General features: G+C 51.8%; 1 protein-coding gene and 2 non-coding genes across 11 annotated transcripts in view; 1 reads left to right on the forward strand and 2 right to left on the reverse strand.

The window, feature by feature from the left end:
* LOC123349354 (C-C motif chemokine 17-like) overlaps positions 1-3,945 on the reverse strand; it is a 35,448-nt gene extending 31,503 nt beyond the window's left edge. For 2 of the 9 annotated variants that reach the window (XR_006573501.1, XR_006573500.1), the window contains exons 1-2: positions 2,610-3,361; positions 1,539-1,581 (exon numbers count right to left, since the gene is read on the reverse strand). Coding sequence is in view for 1 of the 9 variants with exons in the window: in XM_044987322.1 (XP_044843257.1) it covers positions 1,539-1,567 (29 nt within the window). In the remaining 8 variants the exon portion in view is untranslated. Of the gene's footprint in view, positions 1-484; positions 1,422-1,538; positions 1,582-2,609; positions 3,379-3,858 lie in introns of those variants that run through there. The other 7 variants (XR_006573504.1, XR_006573502.1, XR_006573498.1 and 4 more) reach the window with 7 other exon arrangements.
* Positions 3,946-4,066: 121 nt separating this feature from the next.
* On the forward strand, positions 4,067-4,149 carry TRNAL-CAG. The gene has a single exon. It is a non-coding gene; the product is annotated as a tRNA-Leu (tRNA).
* Positions 4,150-4,341: 192 nt separating this feature from the next.
* TRNAL-CAG lies at positions 4,342-4,424 on the reverse strand. Its single transcript has one exon. It is a non-coding gene; the product is annotated as a tRNA-Leu (tRNA).
* Positions 4,425-15,714: the final 11,290 nt, after the last annotated feature.

Genomic DNA, 15,714 nt, shown 5'->3' on the forward strand with positions numbered 1-15,714 from the left:
CTCACTTTTCACAGCAGACTTACTCAGCCCTGGAGGGAGGGTCGGGGGAGGCAGTGGGGGTCAGGGGAGATGGGGGTGGAGGGCTGGGGGACGCAGCGGGGGCTGGAGCCCGAAGCCTTGCAGCTGGAGGACGGGACCCAGGGACGGAGCCGGAAGCCGTGTGGCCGGAGCCTGGGGCCTGCCACCACGCAGCCAGAGCACGGGCCTGGAGCCTGAAGCCCCGTGTCCAAAGCCTGCCACCCCACCACCCCAGGGCTGAAGCCCAAAGTCTGAACCCACTTACCCCAGGGAAAGTGGGGAACTCTCTGGCTGCCTGCTCCTACAGCGTTGTGCCCCAAGTGACTCCAGAGGGGGGCAGGGCCCAATCCCTGCTGGTGCCCCTAGTAACCCACACCAAGTGGTGCATCCAGGAGCAACAGGGAGGGGGAGGGAGGGCTACTTTACCCTCACCCCCACAATCACAGGCTAGGAGGCTGGGACTGCAAGAAAAGCCCCCTGGTGGCCGCATTTGAGAAACGCTGTGTACTATATATGGTATGTAAAGTGCTTTGGGATTCTTCCGATGACAGATGCTGTGTAAACGCACTATACCATTAGCTGTTATTAATAACAGGCGCTCTAGAATACAACAGAGGAGACACACACACATGGGAGGCACCTAAGGATTTAACCGTGCAGCTCTTCAAACACCATCCAGTTGAGTAATATTTACATGCAGCTGTAAAATGTGCATTATGAAGTCAAGTGAGTGGCAACTGGCACAATACAGTTTATACTTCTGCTTGGTTCATCATTACAGCCTAAAGGACGTCAGCATCTCTTCCTCTGGTACATCACAATCTAACACTTTCATACCCACCCGTTCCCTAAAACCCAAGCCTTGGGGCCTGATCCTGTGCTCCTTACTCCCCTCCACATCCTTGCTGACTTCAGTAGGGTTACTTATGTGGGCAAGAGCTTCAGAATTGGATCCTTTACCTTTTTCACCTTATACGCTCTAGGTTAAATGTTCACAGGCAGGTGCAAAAGGTGCAGCCTCAAAACCACAGTTATACATGCAGAACATTTGTACGCACCAGCCTAATGGCTCACTAATGCTTGCGATTACTCCGACTGTGTGTGCAAATGTCGGTTTTTGCAATCACAAAGACTAGACGCCAAATCCTGGACCCCCTGTGCTAGAGCAACTCTGAAGTCATCAGATTCAGTGGACATGCCCAACCGGATGAGAATTCTGAGCCAAGTTGCTGGAGAGGCAATGCCTTGGTCCTATAGCTGGGTTTCCCAGTGGATGATTTTCCCACTTAGCACATCAGTTCACATGACACCCTTATCGCAGAGCTGCCGGCAGGCGATCGCTGTCCAACTGCCTGTGGTTGAACCTCCCCACACAAGCGTCACGGCTCAGTAACATGTGGAACCTAGTTGTCATGGGAAAGTTAACACAACAAAAACTGATGCCGCAGTGCAAACAAAAGGCAGACAAAGCCCTTACCATACAGCTGCTCTTTACTGAGCTGCAGACAGAGACTACTTACCACCAGCAGTTAAGCCCAAGCACCTCCATTCTGATTTTGACTCCTAAGGGTGAACAGAGACAGAATAATTTGTGCCACGAAGGGACACTGAGACCTTGTCTTCACAGTAGACAGGGTTTGCCACTATAGCTTAAAGTGTATACCAGTTCCCCAAAAGAAATAAGCTATACTGTACTGGCAAAAGGACTTTTTCCCCCAGTATAACTACACTACGTCTCCTGTCAGCCTAACTCTTCCACATTACTAACCAACAGAGCTATGCCAGCAAAACTTTTAAGTGTAGACCAGACCATAGGAAGGTTGCCCGCAAAAATACAGAACATTTAGATGCTCCCATAAATCTCTGGAAGCTTGACACACTATACAACTGCTAACAAATATTCCAGAGGCCGCAAACAACACAGAGACAGCGTAAGAATGACCAAAAGGCTGGCACAGTTAACAGATCCGGGCTCCTTTCTCAGCTCTGTTTGGTTCTTACGCAAGTCAACTTCTCTATACTTCATTTTCTCCAGCTATAAAAATAGGGATAATCTTAATTAAGTAATTAATATTTCTACAACATGTCTGATGCTATCTAAGTATAATACATTTGCAGTGTTGGTCCCAAGATATGAGAGACAATGTAGCCAAGGCAGTATCTTTTATTGAACCAACTTCTGTTGGAGGAAGAGACAAGCTTTCGAGCTTCACAGAGCTCTCATTGTCTCTCTTACAATTTTACATGTCTCTTTGGCCCAAAACTGCCAAACAAGAGGACTGATTGTGCTGTATATCATGTTCTCGCTGGGTACGCTAGCCCCACTGCAGCACAGAAATGTAACGCTCTCCTTAGTCTAGTTCCAGCATGTTGCTCTTGTGTTTGAATATAAAAATGACTTAAAATAAACAGCGGATAAAAAAGGACACACACAAGTGATTATGAGGCTAGTGAAAGTGTAACTGACTATGTCAGCCATATTATCATCAGTGGAATGTGAGGGAAGAAGCAGGAAGACAAACTTTTGAAAGGGGATGGACAGATTAAACAATAAACCTATAGATCCAAGGTGTTCATGCAACAACAAATACCTTCAGCAAGGAAAGATATCCATCTGTAAGAGGAAATGGATGCCTGGCCTGAAAAACAGCCACCTGAAACAGAAGAGGATAGCTTTAAAGACTATGGGCTGGTTAACACTACACATGCTTTGCCGGTACAGCTATAGCAGTACACCTATACAGGCAGAGACACCTTGTGTAGACACAGCCTGTGCCCACAGGAGGGTCCTTGTGATGGTATAACACCACCACCTCCCCGAATGATGTAAACTCTGCCCACAGAAGCTCTGTTCTGCCGGCATAGCTGCATCTACGTTGGGGGTGTTACTGGCATAGCAATGTTGGCTGGAGGGGGGGTGGTTTTTTCACACCCCTGACCGACATAGCTCTGGCAACAAAATGTCCCAGTGTAGACCCGGCTTGGCGTTTTCATCACTTTGCAGTGTGGTAGGTGCTGACGGGTAATGCAGTGAGGCCTGCTCGACACACAGATTTGGTACCAATACGACTATGTTGGTTAGGGAGATGATTTTTACTGATACCAATACAACCCCTAGAGAGACCACAGCAATTCTGGGATAAAGGTGCCCTGGCCCCGTCTACACTACGCGCCCGACACCCGCAGTTTGTCGCCCGGGCTGGGGCAGCCACTCGCTAATAACCCAGCGACACCCACAAACCACTTCCACACCTGGGCTAGACCCGACCGCTACACCCCACCCTGCAGCTGGCTCATGACAAGCGGGGGCAGGCGGGGGGGATGGGGCAGGGCGCACGGGTCCAGGCCGGGCTGGGGGAAGGCTGGGGGGCTGAAGGGAGCTGGGGGGGGGCGTTCTGGCCAGAGGGAGGAAGGGAGCCTGGGGTGGTCCCAGTCAGAGGGGAAGAGAAGCTGGGGGGGGGTCCAGGCTGGAGGGGAGGGAAAGGAGCCAGAGGAAAGGAGGGAGGCGAAGGGAGCCGGGGGGGCGGGGGCAGGATAGAAGGGACGGGGGGGCGGACGGAGGGGGGCGAAGGGAACCCGGGACGGAGGAGGGCGGAGGGGGGCGGCCGGGGGGGGCCGAGACAGAGGGGGATGAAGGGAGCCGGGAGGGGCGGCGGGACGGAGGGGGGCGGAAAGAGCCCGGGGGGGCGGGGCAGAGGGGGGTGAAGGGAGCAGGGGGGGCGAAGGGAGCCAGGCGGGGAGGGGGGCGGGGGTGGGGGCGGTGAAGGAGGGGGGCGGGCGGGGCCGCGGGGCCGGTCCGGGGAAGGGGGGAGCCCGCGGCAGGGGCCGGTCAGACTCAACCGGCCTCGCCCCCCCCGGGGCCCGCGAGGACCCTGGGCCTAGGGCGACCCGCGCTAGCGGGGAGGGATTCGGAGTGCGGCTGCGCGGAGTCCGGCCTCGGGCGGAGTGCGGCTGCGCACAGTTTCCCCGGGGGATGAAGAGGCAAAGTGCGGCTGCGCGGAGACGGAGGCGCTTTTCTACCCTCGGGTGGGCGCTGAGGCTCACGGCTGTCAGGATGGCCGAGCGGTCTAAGGCGCTGCGTTCAGGTCGCAGTCTCCCCTGGAGGCGTGGGTTCGAATCCCACTTCTGACAAAGCTTCTTTTTTTTTTTATTTCCGTGACCCCTTTGAAGCCCTTTATGTTTGAAATGTGCCCATCGCTGCCTCTGCTGCGGGGATAGCGGGCAGCGCGGGCAGGAACAAAACAACAGCGGCGGTCTCCCACCCGGTTCTATGCGCTCTGGGAACCAGGGGCACCGCAGCGTGAAATCCAAAAGGTTGAGCTTTGTCAGAAGTGGGATTCGAACCCACGCCTCCAGGGGAGACTGCGACCTGAACGCAGCGCCTTAGACCGCTCGGCCATCCTGACTTCGCTGTGAGCAGGGCTCTCCCTTTTGTTACATTCATACACAGCTGGGGTCTCTGCCCAGCTGTTGGGTGCGCGGCTTCCAGTGCAGCCTGGTCATGCTCCTGGTTATTGCTCATGGCTACTGAGAGAGACCTGCCGCCTCCTTCTCCTCTGAGCTGGGGGAGCCGGACTCTAGGCCTCCATGAGCAGGCCTCTTTGCATTGCACTGCTCTGTGTGCTGACACCATTTGTAGTTCAGCCTGGTTTTAGCAAAAGTCACGGGTGGTAAACAAAAATTCACGGCCCGTGGCCTGTCCGTGACTTTTACTATATACCCCAAACTGAACCTTGGGTAGGGGCCGTAGGTGTTCAGGGGGGGCAGCCTGGGGTCACCGCAGGTGCTGGGGGATGGGGCCTGGGCCCCCGCTGCTGTGGGGAGGGGCGGTGCGTGGGCCAGGACCCCTGCAGGTGCTGGGGGGAGGGTCGGGCGGGGCTGCCAGGGGCTCCCTACTTGGCTCCGCGTGTCCCTGCAGCTCCTAAGCGGCGGAGGGGCCAGGGGGCTCTGCGCACTGCTCCCCCCACAAGCGCCGGCTGCGCAGCTCCCATTGGCCGGGAACCGCAGCTAATGGGAGCTGCAGGGGCGGGGCCTGTGGGCACGTGGAGCCCCCTGGCCCCTCTGCCTAGGAACTGTAGGGCCATGCCAGTGGGAGCCGGGGAGCCCCCACCCCAAGGCAAGCGCCGCACCCTCCAACCCTGGCCCTAGCCCTGACCCCCTTCCACACACCCAAACTGCTGCTGGCACAGGGGCTGCCCGGCTCAGGCAGCACCTGCTGCTGCAGAAGTCACAGAATCCGTGGCTTCCATGACAGACTCGCAGCCTTAATTATCATTAATGTTTAATCAGCACTAACTCTTATTTGTTAGTCTTTAAAGTGCCACAAGTACTCCTGTTATTTTTTGCGGATACAGACTAACACGGCTGCTACTCTGAAACCTCTTATTCTTGTACTGATCTTGCACTAAGTATGTTCAGTAGTAATTTATATTCATTTCTTTACCACCATTAATGTTCAGAGTATTGCTCTTTATTAATTTCGCAGTACTTTTTAACAAATATTGATTTTTATTAAATTCATCAAGACCCTCATCTTGCAATAAACCCCACGCAGGTGACCCCCTTTGCATTCTGACGCATTCCCACGGCTCAGGGGGTGTGCTCATTTGAAGCACATGATAGGACTGGAGCCTCGCTTTTTATTAAACATAAGAACAGCCATACTGGGTCAGCTAATGGTGCTAGTCCAATAGCCTCTCTTCCAACAGTGGCCAGTGCCACCTGCTTCCCAGGGACCGAACAGAACAGGGTAATTATCAAATGATCCATCGCCTGTCGTCCAGTCCCAGCTTCTGCCAGGCAGAGCTTTAGGGACACCTGGAGCATAGGGTGGATGGTCACAAACTGTCTTGGCTAATAGCCATTAATGGACCTATCCTCCATGAACGTACCTAATTCTTTTTTGAACCCAGTTATACTTTGGCATTCACAACATCCCCTGGCAACAAGTTCCACAGGTTCTGCGTTGCATGGAATGTTCACTTATTTATTCAGTATTTAATAGTCCCCTTCAATCAACATTGATTTGTATTAATTCATTTATTTGGCAGTGACTTTTATTTAGTATTGATTCTTGTTCTTTAAGGCCCTGATCCAAACATGTACATGCCTGACTTATTCATATGGGGATGCTCATTGGCTGTTTGCAGCATAGGGGCTTATGGACATGTACTCCCAGATGTAGGGTTCACTATTGTGCCTATTCCCATTGACCTCAATAGTGGTACAGCCTGGTAGTGGTTTCGGTATTAAAATAATATTTTCCCTGCCACTGCATCATGGGCACCTATAAATATTCTTAATAACGATGATCTTAATATACAAGGCTGCACAGCGTGAATGGAACATGTTGGCTATCTATGTATCGGAGAGGACAAAGGAGATCAGACAACAAAGAATATATGGGAGAGGGTCGGATGTGCATATGCTGGATGGAAGAGCACAGACATTTGGGATGGACTGCAGAGGTAAATAGATGACTTGAATGTAATGAGGCCCTGATTCAGAACAAGTGCAGGACTGAGTGATCCTACTGAAGTTAATGGGGCTACTCATCTGCTTAACCTTATGTACTTGCTAGAGTCTCTTGTTGCACCAGGGCCCTAATGCACAATTTCAGCAAATCCAAACCAGCTGATAATCATTTATGCGTACAGGACTTTGCTCATAAGGGTCAGCTGGCTGCGGATGGCAGTATTGTGCTAACTCATAGGAGCACTCGTAATTACAAACACAGAACAAAAAGCCAGTTCCTGCCCTAAAGAGCTTGCAGTCTGAGACTGGGGGTTGCCCCTGGAGCAGACCCGCACCCATTGTGGTTGAAAGAACAAATGGTGGGAAAGTGTTTTGTTGACAATGAGGTGTTGCCTCGCCTTTTGGGCTGTGTTGATAAGCGATTAGATCAGGGGTTGGCAACCTTTCAGAAGTGCTGTGCCGAGTCTTCATTTATTCACTCTGATTTAAAGTTTCACGTGCCAGTCACACATTTTAACCTTTTTAGAAGGTCTCTTTCTAGAAGTCTATAATATAGAACTAAACTATTGTTGTATGTAAAGTAAATAAGGTTTCAAAATGTTTAAGAAGCTTCATTTGAAATTAAATTAAAATGCAGAGCCCCCCGGACCAGTGGCCAGGACTCAGGCAGTGTGAGTGCCACTGAAAATCAGCTCATGTGCTGCCTTCGGCACACGTGCCATAGGTTGCCTGCCCCTGAATTAGATATAGGCCATGTGTGACCCAGCACTCCAGTGTTCCCTCTCATTTTTATATCCATATGTTGGATGAATTTTGGTATGTGCCCCAATACGGAGGTGATGTGTGGTGGGGGTGGGCCTGGGGTTCGGAGTGTGGGAGGGGGCTCATGGCTAGGGCAGAGGGTTGGGATGTGGGGGAGTGCGGACTCTGGGGTGGAGCGAGGGATGAGGGGTTTGGGGTGCAGGCTGCCCTGGGGCTGTGGTGGGGAGAGAGGACTCCCCCCACCCCCCCACAGCCCTCTCTCACCGCAGCAGCTCGGAGCCAGGTGGGAGATGCCTCTCCCGAGCCGCAACAGCTCCGGCAGGGCTAGGCTGGGTCGGGGCAGGGGCGCCTCTGCCCGCCTGCATGGCTCTTGATAGCCTGCTGTGCGGCTACACAGCTTACAAGGAATTTAGCCCAGTACCCCAGATTTTAGCAATCCTGTGAACTTCCCTTTTGTCCCTGAGCGGGAAAGCAAATGAAAGAAGCCGTCACCCTTCTGTTCTGCTGCAGCGTGTCTGGAACTGATAGGAGATGTGCGTATGTTTCAGCAGTGCCTCGGGGTATGGATGCCGCCGGCCTCCTCCCTGGCAGTGATGCCAGCCTTCATAGCCCGCTTGTTAATTTTCCAACAAGTACCTTTGTGCTTTTTCCTGGGCTGTCCCTTGGGCGGAGCTCCCCATAAACATCTGCAAAACTCACCGACTTCCTTCACATCCCTCCTTAAAACCCTCCCTGCTGGGATACGTACAAAACACCTGATATATGTTGGGCTGCCCGTGTGCTGAGACCATGGCCCAGACCGTGCCCTCCCCCCCCCCCCCGAGGCCTTGCCGAGCTCGGCCTGTGTCCCCCGAGGCCCCTCCCTCCCTCCCCCATGGAAGCAGCAGGTGGGGCCTCTGGAGGAAGAGGCAGTGGGCGGGGCCTTGGGGTGGTTCATCCAGCCCTGGTGCTGTCTACATGGGGGTTAGGTCGGTCAGGCGTGTGGATTTTTCACACCCTTGAGCGACTTGGCAATACCAATATAGGGCTGTAGTGTAGACCTGGCCTCAGACGGCAAGCTCCTCAGAGCAGGAACTGGCTTTTCGTCCTGTGCCTAGCGCCCTGGGGTCCACAATCAGGACTCCTGTGAGTTACCACAATGCTAACAATAATTACAGCCATTCATGGCGTTCTCAGCCTGCCTGGGAAGCGGAGAGGCTGCAGCAAACGCCCGGGTGTCTGTAGTCAAAGGCGACGACTGACTCAAACAATGGAACACGGGGCTGACAACGTGCTCCAGTGAGGGATAAAACGCAGACAATTGTGGTTCTACTCCCAGACACATCCTCAGCTGGCGTCAGTCAGCCCCACGGAAGCCAATCGAGTTACGCCAGCTGAGGATCTGGCCTTCTGAGCTGAAAGACGTGTGAGGCAAAGAACTTGCGTGATACTCACATCACACTGGATGTTGTTGCTCAGTGAGTTAACAGACTGGAGGCAGTTCACAGGATTCCCAGGCTCTGGGGTGCTGGGTCACAGTGGGCCATCGTTAACCATTCCCAGGCATCTTGATGCTTGGATGTAATAATTTTGGGAACGTGAGCAAGGGGGAGGGAATTCCTCCCCCCTCAGGATCAGAGTTTGACCTGCCTCCAAGAGGATTTGGGAAGGAACTCCTACTCTTGGATTCTCTCCCCATGCTAAGTATGGCCCAGACCCCCAGTTGCAGCTGGGGAGCATGCAGGGCTGCTAGGAAAGGGTCCACACACCTTTTCCTCTGACACCTTTGCAGGTCCCTGATTGTGGGACACCCGACAGCTGCTCTAATCTTTGCCAGCTGCCACAGCCCCCAGCAGCCATCCTAATGCCACAAGATCAATGGGCACGAGGGAGTCCCAGCCACCTGCCGGATGGCACAGGAGCTAAACCACCGGTGAATCCTATTAGACTGGTGCGATGGGTTCCCCCCACCTTTGGGGTGCCACCTGGAACTGGGGCAGCACTGAGCCTGCCTGACCCACTAGCCTGGGTTCCCCTTCACCCTGTAATGCTGTGACAAGCTGTAGACACGCTCCCAGCCTCACACTTTCACCAGCACACACGTAGGGACACAGAGACACTGAAATCAGTGCTGCATGGCAACGCTCAGCTAAGGAATTGCTTAGCTCTCAAGTGCACACCTCCCTCTAGAGGGTAAACCCAAAATTGTACCATCTTGCGCTGCACAGAGAACTGGACAGTGCAAGCTCATGAAATTCACCCTCTCCCTCAATGTGTAGAGGGATATACACAGCTTTCTGCTCCAAGTTATGATTTTCACGTGCACTGGTTTTGCATGAAACAAAGCAAGTTTATTAACTACAAAAGATAGATTTATGGTGATTATAAGGGATAGCAAACAGATCAAAGCAGATTACCTAGCAAATAAACAAAAACTTAATATACTAAAGAAATTGGTTATAAGTAGCAAATTCTCACCCTTGATGTTGTTTTAGGCAGATTGCAGAGATTCTCGAAGATGAGCTGCACTTGCTTGCAGCTTAAAACTCCAGATATTTCTCTCACAGGCCAGACAACCCTCTAGTCTGAGCTCAGCCCTTCTCCCCTAGTCCAGTCTTTTTTGTTCTCAGGTGTTTCCAGCAGTTCTCTTTCTTGGGCAGGGAGTCGATGAAGAACAAACGACAATAATATCACTCCCCTACCTTAAATAGTCTTTGCATATGGTGGGAATCCTTTATCTCTCAGTTTGAGTCCCACCCCTGGTCAGTGGAAAAACACTAGTATTATCATGGAGTCCAGTACCATGTGACTTGGTCACATGTCTCTGCAACCATAACACAAAGCCAGTTTGCAGAGTCCCCAGGAAGGTTTCCTGGTGGGAGATTAGCATCTTCTAAGACCTATTGTTCTCCTTAATGACCCTTCCCAATGAGTCATCTAGACTAATTGCATTCTTCTAGTGGATGTTCCCCAGGTGTAAACACATTTGTAATAGATGCACGGACAATATTCCTAACTTCAGATACCAAAATGATACGTGCATACAAATAGGCTAATCATATTTTGTAAATCATAACCTTTCCAATGACCTCTCACATAAAACACATTGGGACTTCATCAGGCCTGATTCTGCTGTCAGGGCAAGGGAGTTAAACCAGGAGTAACTCCACTGCAATGTGTGCACAGAAGGCTGGGAGGATCAGAGAGTGGAGACTGTAGAAACAAGAGAGCCAGCCTGCCCACTTGGGCTCTAGATTATCATACAATAGCGGGGTTGGAAGGGACCTCAGGAGGTCATCTAGTCCAACCCCCTGCTCAAAGCAGGGCCAATCCCCAAATAGATTTTTGCCTCAGATCCCTAAATGGCCTCCTCCAGGACTGAACTCACAATGCTAGGTTTAATAGACCAATGCTATCCCTCCCCTCACATCACTCATCCCAAGCAGTCATTTATTTGTTGAGGGGAAGTTAGCAGGGAACATCCCATCCATCCCACTCTCCACCGTCTGATCCCCAACTCTAAACATTCAGCAACACCCCAGCCAAGGGCTATTTTCCCCCCTCCTCCTCTAAGATATGTTCCTGCGCTTTGCAATATCATTGGCTAACTCTAATACCATCTGCTCTTTAGCTGCAGCAGCAAGACCTTTGTGTGGCATCTCTCTTCCTCTAGGGCTTTTACAAGTAAACACCTTTCTCCAAAGGGTGGAAGGAACCTTTTGGGGTGCTCAGTGATTCCGAGACAATTCTAAAGAGGAGGGAAAAGCGTGAACTAAAATGTCCAGAACGTGTTGTCCGTCAGTCTATTAAAGGGCTGCAATTCCACTGTGGGGTCCTGTGGCCAGCATGTCCCCTCTAGAGTGACATGCAAGCCACCAGCACCCCAAGGTGAATTTTAGGGTGCAATCCCATGTGCTGCCTTGGTGAGCTGGAAGGGGAAGAGGGTGAGGGATACTTCTCTCTTCACACAGCAGTAGGACAGCTCCCTGTAGGGCACTAGAGAAGGGGAACAGCTTCTTCCATGCTGGCTGGTGCATCATGGCTACAGTGGATCATGGTCTGCTGGCTAGAGACATGGCCAGCCTGCTCCTCCCAATACAAACACTTCTGCGTGCTGAACCTCCAGTCACCACCTGAACTCCTGCCCCGGGTGACAGGATCCTGGGAACACAAGACACGTGATGCTCCCACAGGACAGAATTTGGCCATTTCCCATGGTTTTGTATAATATTTACTTAAGGCCCAGTCAAGCATCAAACTGACCTGGTGCTTTTTAGGCCTCCTTGTGGCCAAGGATATTAGCAACACGTACAGTGAAGATTTGCTTGTATTTCCACCAGCTTTATCATGTGGGAGAAAATCTAATTAGCCAGAAATATTTTTTTAGGAGTGAATTGAAGAGGGTGAGATTGACTAAGACCATGTCTACACTACCAGTGCTACACCAGCACAGCTACAATGCTGCAGCTATCTATTGACTTCCTACAGTGATGGAAGGGGGGGGGTTTCCATCACTGTAGATAATCCACCTCCCTGAGCAACGTTAGCTAGGCCGACAGCAGAATTCTGCCACAGACCTCACCACGTTTACACCGGGGGCGAGGTCAGCATAACTACGACACTCAGCAATGTGAATTTTTCACACCCCGAGTGCCGTAGCTACGTCAATCGAACTTTTAAGCCATAAACCAGTCCTGAGTAAAAGACTGACCCAAAGCCCACTGGTATCTCTGGGGGGTCTTTCCATTGACTTCAATATGGTTCAGACCAAGCCCTAAGCGGATGTGTGACGAGCTACGTAGGGGAAGCTATGCTGAAAATGGTCAAGCCTGTGATCGTACTCGTCTCTCACAGGAAGGAATTTCCACCGTCTGGCACACTCATGAGCCTTCGACTCCTGGCTGATGCTTTCATTGTTCCAGTAGCAGGGAGCTACTGAGGGAGGTCGTGGCTGTGGAGGGGGAGGTGATCTCACAGGCTTCTGGGGTCAGTCCAATGGAAGCTTTTGAATATCAGGACAGAGACCTTGAACTGGGCTCGATACTTAATGGGGAGCCAGCCAGGAGCTGCCGTCACAGACTGATTGGATTTAAGGCCAGAAGCGACCTTTAGACCATCTAGTCTGAGCTCCTGTCTCTCACCGACCATTAACTTTCACCCACTTGCCCCTGCATTGAGCTCAGTAACTTGTCTTTAGCTAAAGCAGGTCTTCCAGAAAGGCACCATTCTAGCGCTGAGGTCATCAAGTGCTGGAGAATCCACCACCTCCCAAAGGTAGTGTGTTCCAATGGTTAATCACACTCCCGGTTAAAAATGCATGTCTAATTTCTCATTTTAATTTGGCTGGTTTCGTGGCACAAACAGTCCTACTCATGTGAGTAACATTTGCAAGATAAGATCCTGTATTTACAAGTTGCCAGACTGAAGCAGCCTTAGTTGCTCTTTGGACAGTTACACCCTATAGTCTAGGAGTTTTGTGGGTGTGGATATTCATTATCTTCATCGGAAAATGTGTAATCAAAGAAGAAAACAACCATAGCTACAGTTGCCTTGAGGCCTAGGGCCCAGTCCTAAGGTCCTTCTTTATATTTTACTCAGTCCTTCTTCAGGCGAACCTCCCCTTGAAGTCATTGGGATGTTTACCTAAGAAAGGACTTCAGGAGTGTGTCTTGCCATTTTATTTCCCATCCAATTTCCCATCGTTGGTGCTTGTCACATGGGTGGTTCTGCAGCTACCCACTGAGCAGTGCTGCCTAGCCTGTTTATATGGTCTCCTACTCAAACACACACAGTCTCTTTCTTTTTCACCACAGGTACCTTTCACCCTCAGTATCCAAGCAGGGCAGGACACAACACAGATAAACAGCAGGAGGAGAAGCCTTCCCCAGCTTTCTCTCCTCCCTTTGCTGCCTGTTCCTAGTCCCAATGACATAACCTCCCAGTTACTGAGCGAATTGCCTCATGAGCCCAGAAGTGGGTTCTAGCCCACGAAAGCTTATGCCCAAATAAATCTGTTAGTCTCTAAGGTGTCTCTTGATGTCCCTGTTGTTTTTACTGATACAGACTAACGCGGCTACCACGCTGAAACCTGTCATCCAGGTATCAGGAATCCCTCAACAGAAACAGATTAATTAACTTCACTCAAACTTGCAGTCTTCCCGCAGCAACCTCATTGACCTGTACCCTACAAGGAGCTCACTGTCACAGTGATATTAACAGTGCAGAGCCCCATGGCCGCCCGCCTCGCCCTGCCGTGAGAAAAGAACCGAGTTAGGAATGTAAACACATGAATACCAGGGAGCCAATGTCAATCTCTCAGCTGGGGGATGAGGAGGGAACCTCACCCAGTAAAGCCACGAGAAAGGAAATTGTTTGTTCTGAGCTCGGCTTTATTGGGTGAGGTTCCCTCCCCATCCCCCAGCTTGGCCCCAGGGTGACCTGCCATTGATATCAATGGAGGCACTGAAGCTTGGCCCCAGGGTGACCTGCCATTGACATCAATGGAGTCACTGCAGCTTGGCCCCAGGGTGACCCGCCATTGATATCAATGGACTCACTGCAGCTTGGCCCCAGGGTGACCTGCCCCTGAGATCAATGGACTCGCTGCAGCTTGGCCCCAGGGTGACCTGCCCCTGAGATCAATGGAGTCGCTGCAGCTTGGCCCCAGGGTGACCCACCATTGATATCAATGGAGTCACTGCAGCTTGGCCCCAGGGTGACCCGCCATTGATATCAATGGAGTCGCTGCAGCTTGGCCCCAGGGTGACCCGCCATTGATGGAGTCACAGCAGCTTGACCCCAGTGAAAGGGCCCAATCCTGCTCCCTTTGGACTCAAGGGCTAAGTGCCCATTTGTTTCCACAGCAGCAGCATCTAGAGGCTCGAGCCCGGAACCAATATTTCGTTCTGCCTTTTCCTCCCTCCCTTGCTGGGACTGTTCAGCCCTGGTAACGAATGCAAACTGACACTTGACTGAACTCCCTTCTCTAGTCAATGGGGTTTCTGCTATTCCACAGCCCCAGCCTGCTCCCAGTGGGGTAAAGCGCTGGCCCCTGGTGCCTGCTTCAGGCCTCATTTACACCGGTTTAATGCTGTGACATCACACTGGCTGCAGTGCAGTAATTCCTGAGTCACACCGGTGTAAATCGGAAGAGATTTGGGCCCACAGGGGCCAATCCTCAGCCATTGTGCCACCTACTTTGCACCACGGCAGCAGCACCAGGAGTGGGAAAGCTGCCCTGACGGGGCAGCCAAGGACTCTCCCTCACTCAGAGGAATCCTCAAGTGGTGCAAAACCAGCATAACTGGCTCCACGACACCGGTTTCCCGCTCCCTCTGTGCCGGGGAGGCAGGAGGGGTGTGGGCAGAGGGCACCACCAGCTTCCTGACCATTGCAGCCTCTGAAGCTGCTGTAAATTACATCCAGGGTTGAAATAGCTTCCATCCAGCCCAGGATCCCAGGGGCTGGGGGGACTGAGCCCACAGTCCACAGGGCAGTGCGGAGAACAGACGAGTGCTCGTCAAACAGCCTTTGGGCTAATGCTTTCTGCCTCTGCCCTGGTCACTGGGCTGTGCTAACGGGTATAAATAGTGATAGGTTTGAACAAGAACCCCAAAATCAAAATCCCTCCAACTTGGATACAGATCTGAACTTTGCAGCGAGGGTGCAGGTCTCTATGATTGGAATGCAGGGGTCTGACTCTGAATTCACTTGCACTTGTCCGTCAGTGACTTCAATGGAGTTATTCCTGATTTACCAACTTGTAAGTGGCAGGGGGGCCTGGCTCCATGTTTCTATCTGCGAGCAGGCCTACCACTGCCATGTTCGATTTACCCCATCAGATCCCTCGGTGTGGCCACTGAAAGACAATGGACCCAATTGTGCTGTCTCTTGGTGTTAAGGAGTAATGCCACTGCAGCCCATGGAATTACACTGGTGTCAAAGCAATGTGAGAGCAGAATCAGACCCAGTGACTTTATTAGGCAGAGAACTGAGAATCATTAATCAGAAAACCCCTTAATGGACAGAAAGGCAGAGGAATCCATTACCTCTCACCTCCTGGGAGCTCACCAGCAAGAGAAACAACAGAGCCATCAGGAAGCTTGATGAAGATAATGCCTGTGCATACAGGCCACACCTTGGCCTACAATATCCTGAGCATTTGGCTTTAGGGAAGTTTTCTCTTTTCTAGATTAGGATCAAATAATCCTCCACGTGGAGGGGAAGGGAAGAAAAGCCTTGCGGGGGGGGGGGGGGAGAGATTGGGGTCAGGCCTGTGAAGAGAAACAACTTAGATAATTTTTTACCTCAAGGTTCCCAAGACACAGACAAGGTTTTCATCTCAAGGCCAAAAGACCAAAAACATCAAGACACTTGATCACGGCCTTGGATAGGCCAAGAGACTACTCACGTTACATCAAAGGGCACCGTGTCTTCCCCATGCAGCAAAGGTTTCCGCTACCCTGGGTTTGTAAGGGCTTG

Source organism: Mauremys mutica, chromosome 14 (genome assembly GCF_020497125.1).
Source record: "Mauremys mutica isolate MM-2020 ecotype Southern chromosome 14, ASM2049712v1, whole genome shotgun sequence".
Lineage (NCBI taxonomy): Eukaryota > Metazoa > Chordata > Testudines > Geoemydidae > Mauremys > Mauremys mutica.